The sequence below is a fragment of the Zonotrichia albicollis genome, chromosome 1 (genome assembly GCF_047830755.1).
Source record: "Zonotrichia albicollis isolate bZonAlb1 chromosome 1, bZonAlb1.hap1, whole genome shotgun sequence".
Classification (NCBI taxonomy): Eukaryota; Metazoa; Chordata; class Aves; order Passeriformes; family Passerellidae; genus Zonotrichia; species Zonotrichia albicollis.
In genome coordinates this window covers 3462451-3483946 of record NC_133819.1, presented here as the reverse complement: position 1 = coordinate 3483946, position 21496 = coordinate 3462451, and the positions used below count along the sequence as shown (strand labels likewise).

Sequence of the window (21496 nt, the reverse complement as noted above, 5' to 3'; positions counted from 1 at the left end):
ATCCTCTGTGAATTTTGCCTTCAACTCAGTGCCCCAACAGGTACACAGCAAAATTTATGTTCATATGCCTGTCAGTGGGTTTGATTTTGCATTTTAAAGTGCAGCACTGTGGTCATTATACTCCATAAAAACACCCAGATACACTGGACCCACATAAGAGAAAGATTGCATTATAAAAGATTGATAATAACTTTAGAGAGAGTGTTTCTCTTATGCCAATCATGGTGATTTATTATGGGATTAGTAACATTTAGAGCTGTCCATCCCCCCAAAACCATTTTGTGTTAAAAGAAAGAAATAAGTCTTGCCAGGAGCATAGAGAATTCCCATAATCCTGGCATCAATCACTCAATTCATCTAGTCCAGTCTTTGAGCAAAGTCAAAAAGTGGCAAAGCTTGAACAGAGCGTGGAGAATTGTTAATATTTATCTCCCACTTCACATCCCTGTTACGTCATTTCTGTGCAAAAAGATAAATGCTTCAAATCAGCAACTGAGAGGAGAAAGAGAAGCCAAAAAGCAGGTGAAAGATGCTCAGAGAAGATGAAGAACTGAGGTCTGGCTCTTGCTTTGGAACATGAACTCTTGTTCTTTATATCACTGTGCCCTGTACACCCTGAGTCTGGCAGTGCTTGTAAGTAATTGCATGAAAAAAAGAAAAAAAGCTTTTACTTCATTGTGTTTCAATAATTGTTCATTTCCTTGTGGGAGCAGATGGTCAGATACAGCTTTATTTTTATTTTTTTTTTTTTTCATGAGTCTCTTTTCTCTCTGTTTGCTTTGGATTCCAGTTAAACAAGGCGAGATGCAATGAAAAGCGTGAACAGCAGCAGAAGGGACCCACGTTGTGGGATCTTCATATCAGTTTATTTCTCTGCTTTCTTATGACACACTCAGTAAAGAGAAACACATAAAGAGAAACTCATATTTTGTGTGTGTGGGCTTTGAAAGACAGTGACAAAGAAGAAAAAACTGGAGGAGGGCTGTTACACCAGAGCAGCTGAGTTTTGATAGAGTTTTCTTTAATTTCAGATTCTGCAGGTTTTTTGTTACAATTTCATCTGCCTTGGTGGTAGCACTGATATTATTTGGCATGTGAGCAGCTGAGATGCTGCAGGTAACAAAAGAGTGGAACCAGCAGGGATGTTTGGGGGAGATTTAGAAAAATTCAAAGCCATTAAAAAGCTTGGAGGTCTTGGTGATAACTCTGGACAGAGATTGGCAAACCAAGATCACACCAGTATCAGGAAAGGTTTGTGTAAATCAGGGGCAGGATATTATCTCTACTTTTGAAAATAATCACATCTTCAGCATCTTCCTTTTGCCATGCCACCTCTACATCCTTTCTCTTTTCCTGGGAATCGGAATCTCTTCCCTGAAGGGACATTTCATGAGGGGTGGCACAGCAGCTTGGGTTTGTTTTTTTTTTTTCTTCAATGAGGAAAATAAACCACTGTGAAATGGCTGAACAGATGTTTTACTGATGTGAAACAAGAAATTCCTTTTTATCACCTGTATGACAAACCCACTACCCTGATTGTTCTTAAGCAGAATACCAGGATTCAGTGCTAATGGTTAAAAATATGACTGAAGGTCTCTGTAAGAACCTGCTTCATTTACCCCAGAGAAACAGAATTTTCTTCTACAAAGTTGGGTTGCTTTCGATATTATTATTATTATTATTATTATTATTATTATTATTATTATTATTATTATTATTATTATTATTATTTATTAATAATAATCATTATATATTGATCAAACCAAGTCTATGTGTTAGTGTACAGTGAAAATCTCCTAGCGGTGTTGCATATTAGAAGACAGATAAACAACCCTCATTTGAGTATGAAATGGTGGAAAAGCAGTTCTCTGTTTTTGTTGTGGGTGTAATTTCTTCATGTGCTTTCTCTGGAAAATATGAACTCAGCTCCTGGAGAGGTTTGGAATGCTTGAGAGGCTGACTCTCATCTCCTTAAACTGGAGGTCTGCTAGAGGTAAAGTGGTTTGAGGTGATAAATATACCTAAAACACAGCCTGGGAGTAGAATAAATCTTTTTAGTTTATTTAACCTGATTTTCTGTTTTATCAGATCTGGCCCTCAGTGTCTGCTCAAGCAGTGGTTAGTGCTGACTTGAAAATAAACTGTGACAGCACCTCCTAAAGCTGGCTCTTCTTGAAGAGGCAACAATTTAAACACCTGGTACTGGATCAGCCTCATCTTTTCATTTGAGATGCATGTGCTAAATTAAGTGCTCTCACAATCTGGAGACTTAGAAAGTAGAAGTGGAAAAAAAGACTTTCCTGGAGTTTCCTGGACTGGTGAATGAGCCAAACAAGCTTTGCTCTTGCCATGAACATTTCAGAGAGCAAAGAGAGTTTTGACAGGCAAAACTTAGCAATGCTTTTTTGCCAGGAGAAATAATTTAGAATAGTGCAAATGGGTGCATTTCCTCCTGCTGAGGTTTTTCTGGGCACGGTTCACTAAACCAAGAGAATGTTGTAAAAGAGATTTTCAGTAAATGGTTTGACTGTTTTTTCTACTGACTAATAAAGCTGCCTCTTGCAATAGCTGTCATACACCATGGTTAGGGAGTTTTCCTGCAGTCACTGTCGAGGGTGGGCACAATGGGAGAAATAATAAATGTTGGCATGAAAGGAGGCATACAGATAGCAGAGCTTTCAAAAAAAGATGCCACTTTTCTGTAATTCTGCCAATTTCTTAGTGAAGAGAAATGTAGGGTGTCCCTAGACTCCCAGGTTTGCTGATCTGGATAGCATTCCTGGAGCATTCCACAGGTCAGATCTCCTCCTCCTGGGGCAGGGCAATGTCTGTGCTCTACTCCATCCATCCATCCATCCATCCATCCATCCATCCATCCATCCATCCATCCATCCACCATCCATCCATCCATCCATCCATCCATCCATCCATCCATCCATCATCCATCCATCCATCCATCCATCCACCATCCATCCATCCACCATCCATCAATCCATCCATCCATCATCCATCCATTATCCATCCATCCATCCATCCATCCATCCATCCATCCATCCATCCATCTATCCATCCATCCATCCATCCATCCATCATCCATCCATCCATCCATCCATCCATCCATCCATCCATCCATCCATCATCCATCTATCCACTCACAGTTCCCCTCCTCTCACACACAATCAATTTCCATTCAGCCTGGAGAAGGAGCCCTGCTTTTCACTGCTGCCTTAAACTGATCCATGGCACTGCTCTCTGCAAATTTGGCAGGAAAACCACATCCTCCTAAAAGGGCAGTAAATGAGAAGCAGATGATCTTGCAGAGCAAACATGTGGAGATAATGACGTTTTTAACTACCAGGGCCCAAACCCCAGAAAAACAAATGTTGTGTAATTAATCCACTGCTCTCCAGCAGTCTGAGAGCCTTGAAATTTTGGTCAATATGCAGTTCAAATGCTCTGCAGGCCAACATGAGACATGGATATTAACATGGAGGGGAAAGACCTGCTTATTGGAAAGGACACAATCTGCCCTCTGAATGAACTGAAAGCCAGAGAGTTACTTTCCAAATTCCCTGAATATTAATCTTCTATGGGTGGAAGAAAACTGAGCCATATGCCAGCCACCTGTTCACCATGCAAGTCTCATCCTGGGTTCATTTTCTGTTTTGTCTCTGTGTTTTTGTGTCTATATTCACACATGCAGAGCACACCAGCACCAGTGGCCAGGGTGAAGAGCTAAAAGTCAGAGTGTCTCAGATCACAACTCATCTTTTGTAACTAGGGACAGAGGTTAAGGCTGGACAAGCACATTTTTTTTAATTTGTGTGAAATAGCCCTGTGCACTCCTGCCCAGTGGTGCATCCTCAGCATCCTGGGTGTAACAGCCTGGGCAGATTTTGTCCTTTGCTGCCCAAATTTCTCTGGATGCCTTCAGATCCTTCTGTGATTCCCTTATAAGTCTAAGTAAGGACTAAACAACTGAATGTGTCCTGCTATTAAAACCCTGGGAGTCACTTTTTTCTTTACACCATCATACCAACAAATGCTTGCCTCCCACCCTGTGTAGAGAAAGGCAGATGGCAGAAGGGAGAGAACAGATTCACTCCTTTTGGAGTGAGGAGCTCTTTCAGGCGACAGTTTTGCAGTAATTGTCTGTGATTTCATGGTGATGCTTCTTTGGAGGTTGGTAGGGCTTTGTCTGTGCTCAGGTTCTGCAGCATTTCCTGCAGCACTGGTAAGAAAATGGGCCTGATCAGGGGCAGTGTGCTTTTCTGGGGCCTTATTTAACAGGGTCTAGCTAAAGTTGGGGTGCAAATAAATCCTGCATTAAAACTCAGGCTCTAGCAAAGAGATCTTTTATTCTGAATGTAGCCAGAAGAATTGATAAACTTTCCAGTGCAGAGCTGTAACTTCCAGCTTGTGCAGAGAGAGTAGGAGCCTTTGGATGGAAATCCTAAGCACTGTTCTACGTCTTCAAACCCTGTTAGATGCAAAAGTAGGTCTGGACTTCATACCTGATGAGATCCAATCTAATCCCTTCTAATTAATCCCCCAAAACTCTCCTCCCTGCAGGCTGCTGGGAATGTCCACCCAGAATGTGATTTTATGGTGGAGCTGAAGAAAAAGGAGGCTGAATGTCTGGAGGCCCCACAAGAGCATGGAAATGCAACATCACCAGGTATCCATCCATGTGTGAGGGAGAGGGAAGGGACCAGAGTCAGGACATGGCCAGGCTGCCAAAGGAAATGAGAATTTTATTTATGCTCCCATGTGCTGTTGTCTGGTCAGCTCTTCTTCAATTTTTTCCCATTCTTTCCCATTTTAAAATTTTTCCACAATCCTTCACATTCAAATATTTATCAGAGTGAACCCTTGTGACCATGTCCAATTCCTTGGCACCATGCTTGCTTGTTTGTGAGGATGTGTTGATCTTTAAAAATAGGGAAACCCGTGAACAATTATAGAGATGTGATCTTTCTTCCAGCCTCACTCTTCATTTATGGCATTATTTCTGAAAACTCACCTCAGTCTAGCACAGGGGTCTAACTAAAGCAGATTAAATAGCACTCTGGGGGTGTTTATTTCTCATAATAAAAACTGTGGCTAAACTATTTTTATAAGATATGGAAGGGGTGGAGTAGCAGAGGTTAAAAAGGTTTGGGGTTTTATTTTGCTCAAATTTAACCATGCTTAAAAATATATTTTACTTTCTGTCTGAGGTTGCAAGAGAACTTGGGACAAATTGTTGTGCTGGCCAGAGGCAGATGCTGGAGAGATTCTTGCCTTACCATGTCCAAACATCCTCTTTCACTTCATGAAGGAGCCAGGTGATGTCCTACCGTGGTTACTCCTGTTGTGTGTCTGACAAGAACATTTCTGAAAAGTGAGGGTGGAGACAGAGAATTTCATGTTCCCAGGAGCTGGATCAGGGAAGTACTGCAAAGATTTTAGGAGGATCTGAGAGACTTTCTAAAGCAGTTCTTATATTTTAAGGATTAGCAGTTCTTCTCATATTTTAAGGATCAAGCCCATAACTGGGCTTGATTTCCATAGTCTCTGATAAGGTCCTGGATCAAAAATATACTGAAATACAACAAGTGATTATTGTATTTGTAGGGACCTCTGTGGCAGGAAGGAATGGTGAATCTGACTCCATATTCTCAGAAGGTTAATTTATTATTTTATAATACTATATTATATTAAAGAATTATCTTAAATTATACTAAAGAATACAGAAAGGATACTTACAAAAGGCTAAAAAGATAATAATGAAAACTCCTGACTCTTTCCAGAGTCTCAACACAGCTTGGCCCTGATTGGCCAATGGGTGAAAACAACTCACATCAGACACCAATGAAACAATCACCTGTGGGTAAACAATCTCCAAACACATTCCAAAGGAGCAAAACACAGGAGAAGCAAACGAGATAATTATTGTTATCTTTTTTCTCCTGCTTCTCAGTTTCCCAGGAGAAAAATCCCGGGTGAAGGGATTTGAATCTCACAAGTAATTCCTTGGTTTCCACATGCTTTGGGATCAGTTTGTTGTGTGAGTTTCCTACAAAGCTCACCTGGAGGCTGTCTAGGTCAGAACTTAAGCTTGGGGTTTCTTGAGATTTATGCTGTGATTGGTGTGGGATGAAATGAAAGGCAGAGGAATGAACAATGTGATTGTTCTTTAAGACCACAGTTGGAGATACAAAGCAGAATTTAGGCCTTGGAGCAGCACATGTGCTGCAAAACTGCAAACAAATACCTTTGTGTCTGCTCCCTCTCTGGATGAGCATGGCCAGTAACAAAATGTGAGCCCACAAGGAGCAAACCACCTTCCAGGAAAGACCTGGATTTGGCAGTTCCACAAGAAAAAGAAACTCCAAAGCCCAACCTCAGCCACATCCAACACATGCTAGTTATAAATGAGGGATAAGGAAAATCCCTTTCATCTGTGCACATTCATTTCCTGCCCTGGGATTCTCGACTTCTCCTTCATCTGACTCATGAATATTTTTTTGTGGAAGCATGGAAGGGGCTGCTTATCCCAGCTTTGTATCCGCTAGGGAAGAGTGAGCCCCAGGGGAGGCGGGAATGAAAAGGGATATGATGGAAGGGTGAGTGCTGTGCAGAGCAGAAATTTATGGAGCAGTTCTTCCCAATCTTCTCCAGTGTGCCTGATATAATTCCTTCCTTAGTCCTTCCCACCTCTTCCTTCTCTCCCTTCTTCCCATTGTTTGTCTATAAATAAAATAAAAAGTTTTGTATCTGAATGTGCACAGGAAAATTGTCCTACTGACTCTGTAAGCTGCTAATGATCATCCTCTCCTGGTACAACTTTGCACCAGCCACAGGTCTTCTCCTGGCTTTTATTTTCCATATTATTTTGTCCTTCACTGACAAAATTAAATACTTCTTTTTCAGCTGGGATGATAAAAAGAAACTGTACAAAAAAGGGCTGGTCTGACCCATTCCCTCCCTACCATGTGGCCTGTCCAGTAGAGGATGAGATTCCTCTTGAAGAAGTAAGTTTAACTATATTAATATATGTGGATGGTGTGCTGATGTTATAGTATTCCTTTCTATTCCTGAAGAGGGAAAAATGGGATATAATTCCATTTTTGCTCTGGCCACCTATTTTGTAAGATAACTGAGAATGTTTTATCATTCAGGTGTAACAATAACAAAGCCAGCTGCAAATGCACAAGTATAATAGACGAAGATGTACCACAAAATGTTCATAAAATGTGAATTAAGACATTGCAGTAATATCAGCAAACAACAGTAATTTTCAGTAATATCAGCAAGATGAATTTGTAGTATCACAGCATCTGTACAGAAAGTGTGCTGTTAAAAGATCACTGTTCCAAATTTAGCAATATCTAAGGAAAACAGGGGTTTTGGGTGTCTCATCCTGCATTAAATATCTAATTCAACAATAGAAAAAAGTCCCAAAATCTCTGTAATCTCTGTAATGTAGATCAGAATTTGACATATTTCTTCAGCGAGGTTTTCATTGCTGGTAATTTCTTGAGGTTACAGGCGCAGGGAAAATATAGTGCTTGACCCCTAATTAATAAGAATAAAACCTGGTTCATATCACCATGGGGAGATCTTGTACAGTTTCCCAGAGCAGCTGTGGCTGCCCCTGGATCCCTGGAAATGTCCCAGGCCAGGCTGGACAGGGCTTGGAGCAACCTGGGATAGTGGAAGGCGCCCCTGCCCATGGCAGGGGTGGCACTGGAAGGTCTTTAAGATCCCTTCCAATCCATTCTGTCATGATTCCATTATTCTACCTAGAGGAAACTCCTCAGTTGTAAGTTTACCCACTTAAGGAGTTGATTATTTTCTGTTTTACACATCTGATGTGTTGCCAGCTATGGTCAGCCTAGCACAGTTTTGATATTTCTCATGGAGTGGTGCATCCAGACTTCCTGGCAAGCTTTGGAGCTCTGAGATACTTCAGTGAGCTCTGGCTGGAACTGTGCATAGTCAGGGATTTGGGTAACCCTTTAAAACTCACATTTCACCCACTAGATTTTTTTTTTTTAGATTTTTTTTTTGAACCCCATTACACCTGGTTTCCACCCCATTTAACTTCATCAGTCTCAGAAGAATACTGTGAAAGTTGGAGCTAATCTCTGCACCATGGGTCTGTCTTAGTGCTTTGGTCAGGATCAGGTGGGAATTTTCCAGGGCTATCTCTTGGCTGTCCCCACTTACTGCATTCACACTGAGGCATGCTCTCAGAAAGGATAATCTGGTTTCTTATGGATAAAATTGATAATGAGGTTTCTTATGGATAAAAAAAAGGATAATCTGGTTTCTCATAGATAAAATTGAACTGGAAGGTAAATTCAGAGTGCACCTGCTGTGTCCTGAGCAGTAACAACAGCTCAGCCCATTGGATCAGACTGTGGATAATCATAAATCTTGGATGCAAAGTCCTTGGCATAAAAGGTTTCACTCTACTAATCCAGCAGTTGGAAGTAGATGAAATTGAAGGTCGCCTCCAACCCAAACCAGTCAAGGATTTATAATTATATGACCTGCTCTTTCCAAGGTAGGTGTTGTGGTAGATCCTTTTTGTGGGTCACAGAAACCAATAAGGTCTGATTTTCTAAAGACTTGGATTGTCTTCTAAGAGTGTTTTCCTTCATTAACTATCAAAGAAAAAGGATAAGAAAAACCAGGTTTGTATTAATAATTAAACAGCTCAGCCCTGTGGCCAGGCTCTTCTCGTTCTACTACAGACTCATATTTAGGCAGCTAATTTTTAAGCACCTAAATAAATTAAATAAATATGAGTCTTATAATGCCTAAAATTCCACTTAAGGCTCAAAATGAGCATGTCCCCTTCCCCAAGTGAACTGTAGGAATGTACTGCACAGCTGTGCAGGTTTTAGGTAATAAAAGCATTGAAATGGGACCCCAGAGACAGATCATGTTAGGCTGGAGTTAGATTTGCAGCCTAGAGCTTATTCATTCTGTTTTCTGCTTTCATCTGTGATAGTTGAAGTTAGCTTATCCTCACACAGGGATTGTGTCTGAGAGAGGAGCCACTTAAATTGAAATGGATTTTGACTGGCGTTCCAACTGAGCAGCAGTTGTGTTTGGCAGCAAGAAAAACAGAGGAAAGAAACAACCCCAGGAAAAAAAAAACCCAAGAAACAAACAAAAAAAAAAAAAAAAAAAAAAAAGCCAAAAAACCCTAAAAAAACCCCCACCAAAACAACCCACCACAACACAATAAAAACTGAAATGAGGAATAGACAGCAAAAATGGAAGTAGGGAAGCAGAGAGCAGGAAAGTGGAGATAAATAGGGAAAAGATGACAGAATTCTGTATTCATTATTCTGCCAGCAGCATTGTCCTGCTACAGCTGGGGAGAAAACATGGAACAGAACACAACATTTATAAAAATTGTGTAAGATTTTGAACAATGCCTTTTTGAAGACTGGTGTGGGTTTTTATATTTTTGTGAATGAGCTTTAAACTACCAGATCAATACATATTTCAGCATCAGATTGGGCTGTATCCACACAACTATGGAATGGGATTACACAAAAAGAAACAGAATGAGTGATTTAAGTTGAATTTTGCTGTGGGAAGGAAGAGGGGGAGAAAAAGGCAGTCAGGGATGTCAACAGAATGGAAGCACCAAACAAAGCAAAACTGACAAATCAGTAAAAAAGCTGTCATTTAACAGCAACTTGTATGACAAATCATTCTCTTCTTTTATAGCAATCCTACTTTGCTACTATAAAGATAATTTACACTGTGGGATACAGCGTGTCCATCGCCTCCCTCATCATTGCTGTGACAGTTCTGATTGCATTCAGGTAAAGGCATCCTCTAACTAAGATTATTTTCACAGTTCTTAATTTTTTACATGGTGGAAGACAACATTAGACATAACAAAATAATAGAAATAGAAATTCAGGTGAATAAAAATTAAAAATTCCAGCCATGTTGGTTAAATAACAGGAAACTGAAGTTCAAAATTAAAAGGCATCAGAGAGAGTCAGGAATAAGAAGATTCAAATCTGGGAAATACACCCAGGCTGTCTCTTGGCAAAACTCAGAAACTCACTTTGATCCTGAGGAACCAACAGAAAAATTTACTTGCTTTAGGCTGGAATGAAGATTTTTTTCATAAACTATGCATGCCTGCCTGTTATGGCTCCAAGGAATTTTTCATAATGTACACAAAGGACCTGATTCTGAATGAGTGCTCCTGTGGCGTTGTATAGATTACTATTGAAACATTTACCATGAAAGACATGTTTTAAAGTTAGTTTCAGAATTTGGTCACATTTGGTGAGAATTCTTCCTTACTGAGTTAGGTATTTTACACATATTTATAGATATTTTCAGGTCTAATTAAGAGCATTTAAAGTATTTTATCATTTCATGTAGATTTAATATTTGCCACCACGTGGGATTTATTTTATTAATTTTTTTATTTATTTCTTGTATTTCTGTGAGACAAAAAAAAAATAGAAGAAGAAAAAAAAAGAAGGCAGGAGTTTTATTATTATGCTGTGAGAATCAGGGTTCTCTAGGGAAAATTTCTTGACCTCTGCTGGTTCCTAGTTCATGTTTGGAAGCCACCAGATACGTTTATTGACATCCACTCTGACCTCAGGAAAACAAACCAGCCCAAATGAGGGGAAAGAAAGAAACAATGGACATAAGGAGGCGTAGTAATAGGGAGGAAAAAGTCATAATTAACAATGGGGTTGACATTTGAGGTCAGCAATAAAATTCTGCACATTCCAGGTGAACTTTCAGATTAGGCAACCCTCAGATTACTGGGTCTGGGTGGAATTTGGCTTTTAGTGGAACTTTTTGATTATTAACTCAAGTTCTCATCTCCAAATGAAAGCATGAAGCTGTATAACACCCTCAAAAATCTGTATATAATAACAGCAAAAATTTAATCTTAGTTAACTGGGAATTCAAGGTAGATGTGTAAATGGAATTTAAAGTTGATGTGCAAATTGAATTTAAGTAGATGTGACAAATTGTTTTAAAGCTCTTCTATGCTTTTACTTAATTAATCAAAGTAACTTCAGCAAAGTAAGGGAAAAAAACCTATGATTCTGGTTAACAAGTAAAGAGATAAAAATGTAGATTGTGGCTGATTTCCTTCACATGAGGAAGTTTTCTGCCTCTCTCTGAAAGAACTCAGTGGATCAAGATGTTCTTCTTAAATGTGTCTGGAAGTACCTGAGATGAAAAAAGGGTTTATTGTTTATTTTAATTACTGCCAGCACAACAAAGTTAATTACCTCAGAGGGACCTCTCTTTTTTTCCAGAAGGCTTCGCTGTCCCAGGAATTATATCCATGTACAGCTCTTTTTTACATTCATCTTAAAGGCTGTTGCCATTTTCATTAAGGATGCTGTCCTTTTCCAGGAGGAAGGCATTGATCACTGCAGCTTCTCTACAGTAAGCACATGAAAAACAGGATATTGTGATATTTTATGCTTTTATTTACCATTTATTTATGCTTTCACTTTTCATCCCTCTTTTTTACTATTTTTCCCTTCTAACTTGGTAATGAAATTTATATAATTCTTTCTTTCAGTATATTTTACTTCCATAAATATGTACATTATGGTCTCCTATATTCTTAAAGCATCAATTTGTGATGTTGCAGCACTCTAAAGGAAATTTGGACTTTCACATAGCAACAAAGTAATATCTTTACACTGTTATGTGTCAATAGCCTGAAATCTAAAACTGAAGATCTCTGAGTACATCAAAGAACAACATTTAAAGCTTACTCTTCTGGAAATGTTGGGCTTCCTGTTCTGCTTGGAAGCTCTGATCTGTAAAGGACAAAGCACTCAAGATACCAGACAATGAATTTAGCATTCATCCAGCCACAGATCTTGGCAATGGTTTTCAAGCTGAGGTTTATGGGATGGTTCTGCACTGCTCAGAGCCACTCAGAATTTTAGAGCTGAGCACAAGGAGAAAAATGGAACCTTGAACCTTTATTCAAGGAGCACTTGACACTGAAGGTACACTCAGGGCAGTGAATTTGTGAGAGAACTCACATGCTTGGCAGCCCAAGTTATATTTCTAACATGGAGATAGAAAGCAAAATGCAGAGGGGACTCCAAGGTGTTACGATGGCTAAAGCTTTACTACTCAGAAATCCATTTCACATTTGAAGCTCTCAGTTTAAACATCAGTTAATAGTGAGATCTTGTTCTTGGTAGAACTCAGCCAATATCACAGATGTCTCCTCCATGGTCAAACCAAAGAGATGCATCTCCAAGCAATGCCTAAACTGTGACTTTTCTGTTTCCCAGACTGAATGCAAGATCTCTGTGGTTTTTTGTCACTACTTCATGATGACCAATTTCATGTGGCTGCTGGTGGAGGCTCTCTACCTGAACTGCCTGCTGCTCTCCTCCCTTTCTCATGGAAGAAGATATTTTTGGTGGCTGGTTCTCTTTGGCTGGGGTAGGTTTTTATGAATTTTATAGGAAATTAGTAAAAGGCAAGGTGTTAAATGAGGCTGTGCAGCCTGGTAAAGATAAAGCTCCACAGAGACGACAGAGCAACTTCCAGGGGGTACAAGAAAGTTGGAGAGGGACTTTTCCCAAGGAATGGAGTGATAGGACATGGAAATTCCATACTGTGAGGGTGGTGAGACTCTGGCACAGGTTGCCCAGGGAGGCTGTGGATTTCCCATGCCTGGAAGCACCCAAGACCAGGGATGGGGAATCCACAGCCACAGAATCCACTTGGAAGTGACCAAGATGGGGATCTGAGCAACCTGGGACAGTGGAAGGTGTCCCTGTGGGCTGGAACCAGGTGATTTTTAGGGTGCCTTCTTCCCCAGGCCATTCTATGACTCTATGATTCCATGGTTCTATGACTCTATGACACTATGATTCTGATTCCACAATTCTATAATTCTATGATTACATGACTCTATGATTCTATGATTCTATGACTCTACAATTCTATAATTCTATGATTCCATGGTTCTATGATTCCCCAGTTCTATGATTCTATGACTCTGTGATTCCATGATTCCATGGTTCTATGATTCCATGATTCCATGGTTCTACAATTCTATGACTCCACAACTCTATGATTTCATGATCCATTCCCATTAAAAATACTGGATGTGGTACCCAGTTGATCTAACTAAAGAACCTAACCTGGGTGTTGCTTCTATTTTATTTTTATGTGCATACTAGCCAGAAGCAATCAAGTTTTTTATGGCAATAAAGCCCCTGTGAAAGGGGTGGAAAATCAATTCCATTTGAGAATGCACAAAGAGACATCCTCCAGTCTTAACTTTCTTCACCCCACTGAAAACACCTCTAAGGAATTATCACAAACACCAGAACCCAATTTGCCTTGTCCTCTTTGTGCAGAATGGTTACACAGGTTGGAAAGGGAATTGTTTTTCCCTAAGCAGTAACTTTTTTTATTCCTGGTATTTCTACAGTCCATTTTTTGCACTGAGCTATCATATGAATGAAGTTAAATAACAGGACAGGCAGTGAAACAGCAACATCTCCCCTCTGATTTTGTTGTTGTCTGGAATAAATTGAATTGTTCAGACTTAGAAACCTGAAACCAAGTGGGTGCCCACAGAGAGTTGCTGTGGGGAGGAAAGAGCAGAGCACTCCTCTATGGCCAGAAGAATTTTTTGTTGCTTCAGGGAGGGAAATCCATGCCTGTTGCCATCAAAGATTAAGAAAGGCCTGAAAACTCAATAAACAGAATCACTTTTTGTGTTTTAGGGACTGCATTTAAAACAATATAAAACAATACAAGAGGGACCATATTTAAAACAATTCCTGTTACAGCAACTAACCCCAAAAGATAATTCCAGCTGTCAGAAATGACTGATCTGTATCATTGCAGCAGAGTTTCAGTCGACAAGGCTTGGATTAATTATACTTATTTGAAATACAGGTTTTCCAACACTTTTCACCCTTATATGGATATTGACAAAATTCTACTTTGAAGACACAGCGTAAGTGTTTGTTTCCCAATTTATTCTATATTGAGTTATATTTTTAATTGATTGCAGTGATTACATACATGTATTTTTCTAAACTTACTATCATGTTTGCAGATGCTGGGATATTAATCAAGGCTCTCCTTATTGGTGGCTAATCAAAGGACCAATTATCATTTCTGTGGGGGTAGGTACTTCTGAGTTGGCTGATATTACTTAGAAGAAAAAAAGGCTTTTGAATTAAAATGGAGTTTCTTTGCTGAGTTGTAGGAACAGGAATGGTAAATTTCTACTGTTAATTGCCCGTGTCCAATGCAAACTAAAAAGTTCATCTTTCAAACAAATTGAAACTTTCCTAGAATTGTCAGTTTAGTTGAAACTAATAGCAAGTGAGTGGACAAAATACTCCTTATATTTGAAAACAAAATTTTAGCATAGGAGCTCAGAATCAGCCATAAATTTTAATACAAAACTGTCAAGGGAAATAGGTTTTAGTTCAGAGCTGACAACTGATAACAGCTCTTGAGCCTGGCATTTATTGAATAAACTGATGGGCTTTAAATGATCATCATAAATGTTTACTCTCACAAGTCATTTAAGCCAAGCAGTGTTTGAGAAAGCAGTTAATGGATGACCTTAAGGTCAGCTATAAATATCTTAATTTAATTGGAGGACAGATGGATGAAAATGAGGGATATGGAATCACAGAATTTGGGTTGGAAGGGACATTAAAGATACACACAAACAATGTGAGTGAAGAATCTCAATCTGAATTCTGGCCAGAACTCTCTGTGTTTCAATAAAATATTTCATGTCCTTCTACCTCTGTTGTTTCTTCTGCTGGAATTCACATAGAGCATCACTAATGGACAGAATGACGTTGGACTTTCTGGTAAAATGAGGAAATTCTTAGACAAAATTAAACATTCAGCCTCACCTAAGGAAGAGCTGGTGTGTACAGACACTCCAAAAATGCATGGGGAGAATCCCTCTGATCATGAAAAACCGAGCAGCCTCACAGGCTTTGCATAAAGCTGTGCTAAATTACAACTGCAAAAGAATTGATTTGCAAGTTAGGATTGACCCTGACTGCTTTGGAGCTGAGCTAATGCTCCTCAGGGGCTCCTTCAGAGCCAACAAAGGGAAATGTGCACTTTGGGCAAGTTTCAGATTCAGATTCACCCAATTTAAAACAAATATCTACCTTGGGAGGGTGGTGAGCTGCCCCCAAGCCCACCTGAAGCTCCATTCACTCTCCTGGCTGGTTCTCCACTGACTGCAAAGGCAGAACAGGGTGATCAGCTCTGATGGAAATGTCTCATTGTGGAGGTATTCAAGCAGAAAAATTCTAATAGTGCCCAGAGAGATCAGCCAGAATTTAATGCAATGTTTGTCTCTAAGGAGAATCCAACTGATTTGAGCTACAAAAGGTAAAAGAGAGTCACACAAGCTATTGATGAAAATATTTTGCTGAACAAAGTGAAAGTCCCAAGTTTTCACCTTCAGCCATTTCTTCAAGCAGGAATGAAACTTATTTAAATACTTGTATGCCGCCAGCAGGAATAGCATTAAGGACCTTACATTAAAACTGCAGAAATTACATTCTAACTAAAATAAAATAAAATAAAAAACTTACCAGATTTTCACTGCAAAGTTTTATATCAGAAATTAACTTTTTCTTTTCTTCCCTCCCATCCCTCAAATGTTATGTACAGGTCAATTTTGTCCTATTTATCAACATCATCAGAATTTTGCTGAAAAAACTAGACCCTAGACAAATCAACTTCAATAATTCTTCTCAGTACAGGTAATGTATGGAATATTTTTTTAAAAATCAATTATTTCAATATTAATAATAAAAAGTTGTTGTCTTTTCTAAACAGAGAAGTACTTGCTCAGTGTCACAGACAGGATCAGTTTAATTGATATTAAATTTTAGAATTCACAACCTTATCCCATTCCAAAGGACATTGGTTAAAGGGTGAGACTTATATCACCTCATATTGTCCAATGGGATGTATTCAGATCAGCACAGCCTTCTAACTAAAATCAATGCGGAGACAATGAAATTAATTGAATTGGCATTAAACCTCTTATTTAAGACAGGAAAAAATACCCACTGTAGCTGCCTTTCTCTGTATGAGAACTGTAAAGGAAGTCAGCATATTTATTTTTATTTTATATATATTTTTATATATACTAGTTTCTTTTTCATTTCTGCTCACTACTGTGGCACACTGAGTGCCTTAGTTTTTACTCAGAAAAATAATATGACCTTATTTCTTCTCATCTCCTGTGCTAGACGTCTGTCAAGGTCAACTCTGCTTCTAATTCCTTTATTTGGAACCCATTACATTGTCTTCAACTTCCTCCCAGAACACACCAGCCTGGGGGTTCGGCTTTATTTGGAGCTCTGCATTGGATCTTTTCAGGTAAAATTACCACAGATCCTTTGGTTCCTTCTTACCAGTTTTTCTATTTTAGCCTTGTGTCTTCACGACAAGAATTGCACAAAAAGAATCCTCAGATTCTGAAACCAGTGTCTGTTCACAAAGTTCCTGGTTCTTTGCTGAGTTAAAATGTCTGAAGAGGTGACAAATCCTGCCTGGCTGTAGGCTGGCCTCCAGATTTTGGAATACAAAATTTCAGATAAGTGTGTAAATTGGATGGAGGGCCAAAGTCAAGCGTGGAAAATCTTCCTTGCTACCAGTACTTGTCCACCTGCCTTCCCTGCCTTCCCTAACAAATTCAAGCTGACTTGGGCTGATTTAAATCCTCCAGGGGCAATCAAAGTTGTATGTCCAGCTGCCTTGCTAATTCTTTGTCAAATAATAAATTGGTAATTAAACATAAGCATCAAGCAGTGCCTGGTGTATGTACCAGCCCCACACAGGCTGCTGTCCCAAGGGATGCCACATCCCTTCCCTTCCTGCAAATATTGGGTTGATGGCCCCCACTGCTCTAGATTGGCACACAGGGCATGGACAGCTTGAGGAGCTTGATGCCAACGAGAAAATTCCTGCTCTGGTGTCCCCTCCAGGTGGGTTTGCTGCCTGAGTTACGAGCTGGGCAGGATCCGATTTTCCTTTGTGTCCCTCCTGTTCCCTAAACCTGCTGCAACCTAGTCCAAAGCAGCAGCTGTGGGAATGCCTCCAAACCTCCCCAGGGAACAGATCTCTCCCTGGGTGGTTCCATGGGATTGTTCATGGGATGGCTCTCTGGGAGCATCACCAACAATCCATGAGTTTTGTGATGGTTTATTCCTCTTGAGGATTGACTCCATTGTGTCAGTCCCAACAAACCCTGTTCATCAATCCCGACCCTCTGTACAGAGAGGGAACCTTCACTGAGTTAATGAATTGTTAATGAATAATTTAATGGAATAAAAGGCTGAGGTGTTGAGCCAGGATCTGGTCATGTAGATCCTTTGACCTCCTCGGATTTGTCCTGGATTTATCTCAGGTCAGAATCTTAACAAATACATTGAATAAGCCAGAAGTGTATCTCATCTGGTGGTACACAGAGACAGAATTTGGCTGGAGAGCTGTGAGAGCTCCATCCATGGATCTCCTTCTGCAATCTCTGTTTTACTTTCTTTACTGTGCATAAAGAATCAGCTGTCAGTGTGTTGGGCTGGAGAGTGGAGCACACTTCCATAACCATCAATCACATTTGTGAATTCCTAGCATATGCCTGATTTTGATGAAATGCCACTAACCAGGTGTTTTTCTTTAAAGCTGTTCAGCTTTATTGGAGATCCATAAATTATCTTTCAACTTCCAGCAATCTCCCACGGCAGTGATACTCACTAATTCGCATACCATGAAGTCAGATAATGTAACTGGCTTTTTCAGACTGTGTTAAACTTTTTCTTCTGATCTTTTTCAGGGGTTTATTGTGGCAGTTCTCTACTGTTTCCTGAACCAAGAGGTAAGAAAATATCAGATATATTTTCCACAATACTGCCTTCAGTGGCAAATATATAGTTAACAATCAGTTTCGTACAAAAGATAACCAAACCTTTCATTTTCTTTTGACTGTTACATGGGCAACAAGGTTGATGAATTTCATTTCAATGATCTTCATGGGAATGAAGCCATCTAGTGGAGAAATGAACTTTTACTACTTTGCTATTCTGTCAAGTATTTTTGATCCTTTCTGCACATTTTTGTCCTATAGCAGAGCTTGGAAAACCCCTGCTAAGTCCAGATCTGAAAATACAACTTGCTTCAGTGATACAGAGAGAGCTCCATTTACTGAAGGTCTATGTTTAAACTGGAAAGAATTTAAATGCATACCTTTGCCCAATAGTGAAATATATTTTTTTAGTATTTTTAATAGTCTCATGAAGCATCTCAGTATTTCTTCATTTTGGTAAATCTGAATATTTGTTTAGAATGTATAAGTCAGAATTTTACTGTTGATGGGAGAGAAGTCTTTCCTTTTAGCTTGGTGTCCAGGTCCATTTACACAGTCTAGATGTGATAATAATGTATCTTAAAGGAAATATACAGAAAACATGAAAGTATATCCTCCATATTTTAGAATATGTGAAAGTATATCCTCCATATTTTAGAATATGGTGAAACTCTGTAATTTTCCCTCATTTTCTGAGTCCAGAGTAGTTGAGATTTCTCCTTTGGAATATGACTGGGATTCAGTTTCAGACTAACACTCTGCTGATTCTGTCTGCAGCTCCTGAAAAGGAGAATCCTGTTCCATATCTGCCCACCCTTCTCCCCAGAAAGGGCATCCCTGGAGTGTCAAAGATGTGTTTAGGAGATGAATCCTGCCCCTGATCACTCTCCCTGGACTGTATTGCTAAACCTTCATTTTCCAGTTTAAATTCAAGGGCTGATTGAGCTTTCAAACAGTATTTAATCACCTACATGTGCCATGGGCCAAACTTTCTGAATTCTATCAGAAATTTCTGAAATATTAAATTAAATGTTTTTTAATATATTAACATTCTTAGCCGTTTTGTTGAGTTTATGGCCATGAATTGCTGGCTGCTCTAATGATGCTTGTGTTTAGATAAAAATCCTGTCATTAGTTTATTAATAACCCTAATCCCTTCTAACCACAGACCATAGCTACACATCCAGACACACAGCACTTCCATACAGAAATTCCCTCCCTATTAAACATCTGGGGAGGCACATTCCTAACAAGAATCAGATGTGACAGGAGGCTTTGGTGGGTGGCCTGGACCCTCTCTGTGCTCCTGTGAACATGCCAGTATACAATGACACAGCTGTCAACAACACACAGCAAACCTCTCCTGACTGCTGCTGCCTTTCCCCTCATCATCTCAAATGCCAAAGCAGATTATTTCCCAGCCACAAACTGGAGAATGCTGATTAAGAAACTTGCTGCAGATTATACTTTTCTAGAAGCAGATGGAACCAAGACAACATCCCTTAGCAACTGAGAAAGAGCAGGCAATGTGGAGAAAATATATTTCATTGTGTAGGCTATGTTGGTGAGATCGATGGTAGAATAAATATTCATAGGAAAATTAAAGAAAAAAAAAAGGAGAAGGTATATGAAAAAAGTTCAGATGTTTTAGAAATGGAGAAAATGTTTTATAGTGCTAGAGACCTCAAGCTTAGTACTGATAGAACTTCAGGAGAAGTTTTCATCAGTGCAGAAAGATGGCCAGGCTGAGACAGGATTCTACTTCTCTCTACCAGCTAAAGAGGAAACTAACTTGGTCAGAGACATCTAAAAGGTTTATTCTTTTCTAGCCCCTCTTTCTGTCCTGGTTCTTTCCCACTGTCTGCTCCCCAGCAGAATTCAACCACCAAACAGGTTTTTCCTTTGTTCCTCAGGTGCAAACAGAAATTGGCCGCAGGTGGCACGGGAAGAGATACGGGCTGGTGCCAGTGTGGAGGAGGACCAGGTGGACAGTGCCCTCCAGCTCTGGGGTGAAAATGACCACATCTGTCTGCTGAAAATGGCCACATCTGTCTGCTGAAAATGGCCTCAGGCTCTGGAGGGGATAAAACCAACCAAACAAACAAAATTTTACCAAACGTAACTATTGCAGTCTGTCCTGAGCAAATTGGAGGAGCATCTTCCAATTCTGATCATGGGGCTTTTCTGCAGGACAGATTGAACCCTGACTGATCTTCTAAAACAAAATAATCCTCTCACTGATAACTCTGCACCACAGCAAACATAAAAATCACATGTTCTAGTTTACTTCTACACTTTCACTGATAGAGCACTGTGGTATTTTCGGCGTCCCCCATCAAGGGGAGGAATGATGCATCTGATTCCATGTTCTTAGAAGGCTAATTTATTATTTTATGATACTATATTATATTAAAGAATGCTGTACTAAACTATATTAAGAATAGAGAAAGAATACAGACAGAAGGCTAAAAGATAATAATGAAAACTCCCGACTCCTTCCAGAGTCCCGACACAGCTTAACTGTGATTGGTCATTAAGTTAAATCAATTCACATGAAACCAATCAAACAATCACCTGTGAGTAAACAATCTCCAAACCACATTCCAAAGCAGCAAAACACAGGAGAAGCAAATGAGATATTAGTGTTTTCCTTTTTCTCTGAGGCTTCTCAGCTTCCCAGGAGAAGAATCCTGGGCAAGAGGATTTTTCAGAAAATATGATGCTGACAGAGCACAAAGTATTTACGAATGGACACCAGTAGCACCCTCCAGTGACACCACAGACGACCACCTCTGGAAAACAAAATTCAATTCTAATTTAGTGAGGGCTGGAGTATATTCAGCTTCTTCAAGCTTTGTTCCATATTTTGATTCCATAGACATATAAATAAGAAGCCAAAAGTCTTGCTGAACTGCATCACAAAATGCCCTTTTATGTTGTCTTTTACATTGTCCTTTAGTAGCAAAAAGATTCAATTTTGCCATAAAACACTCTCAGGTTCTGATGCTATTTCAGGAGTTACAGGTTGGAAAATTCCTGACAGCCAAGTAGCAGGAAAAGGAGGCTTTGGGAAGGCAAAAAATCCGTATGATAATCAATAAGGAAATTATTTGCAAGGAAATGAAAAGAAAAAGCCAAATTTGCACAGAATGAGAATGAGACCCCCAGGAGACAGACTGGGACACTGCTGGGAATATTGCTAAATATTTTCTTATGTGTGACTGTTTTTGCTTTCCAGTGTTGTAAAAGATTCAGAAGCTTGAAAATAAACTTGGATTCCCAGTGTTTGTACTTGAGTGGTTTTGTTTTATTTTGGTTTTGTTTTTTTTTTCCACAACGATAATTGTAACCTGTAAATTAAAAGATTGATTAAACTCTTTGATGGGAATATCAGGGCTTGGAAAAGGGTGAAAAAAATTAAGCTGTACCAGCCAGTGAGGATGATTGCATCAATACCCTTCACCCTGCTCTTCTGAGCATTTCAGTGAGCTGCCAAATCTGATTAAAAACCAGAAATTTCCCTTTGCTGAATCCAGGTAATTACAGCTAACCTGATGAAATGGAATATTGCTTTACCTAATTTTTGTA

General features: G+C 39.4%; 1 protein-coding gene across 1 annotated transcript; it reads left to right on the top strand.

The window, feature by feature from the left end:
- Positions 1 to 427: 427 nt before the first annotated feature.
- On the top strand, positions 428 to 21162 carry GHRHR (growth hormone releasing hormone receptor). The gene is made up of 13 exons (XM_005491456.3): positions 428 to 633; positions 4573 to 4678; positions 5220 to 5327; positions 6916 to 7016; positions 9736 to 9833; positions 11313 to 11445; positions 12318 to 12471; positions 13945 to 14005; positions 14108 to 14177; positions 15706 to 15797; positions 16293 to 16422; positions 17879 to 17920; positions 19822 to 21162. Exons 1-13 carry the CDS (start codon positions 577 to 579, stop codon positions 19942 to 19944), a joined length of 1275 nt encoding a protein of 424 aa, XP_005491513.2. The 5' UTR covers positions 428 to 576; the 3' UTR covers positions 19945 to 21162.
- Positions 21163 to 21496: the final 334 nt, after the last annotated feature.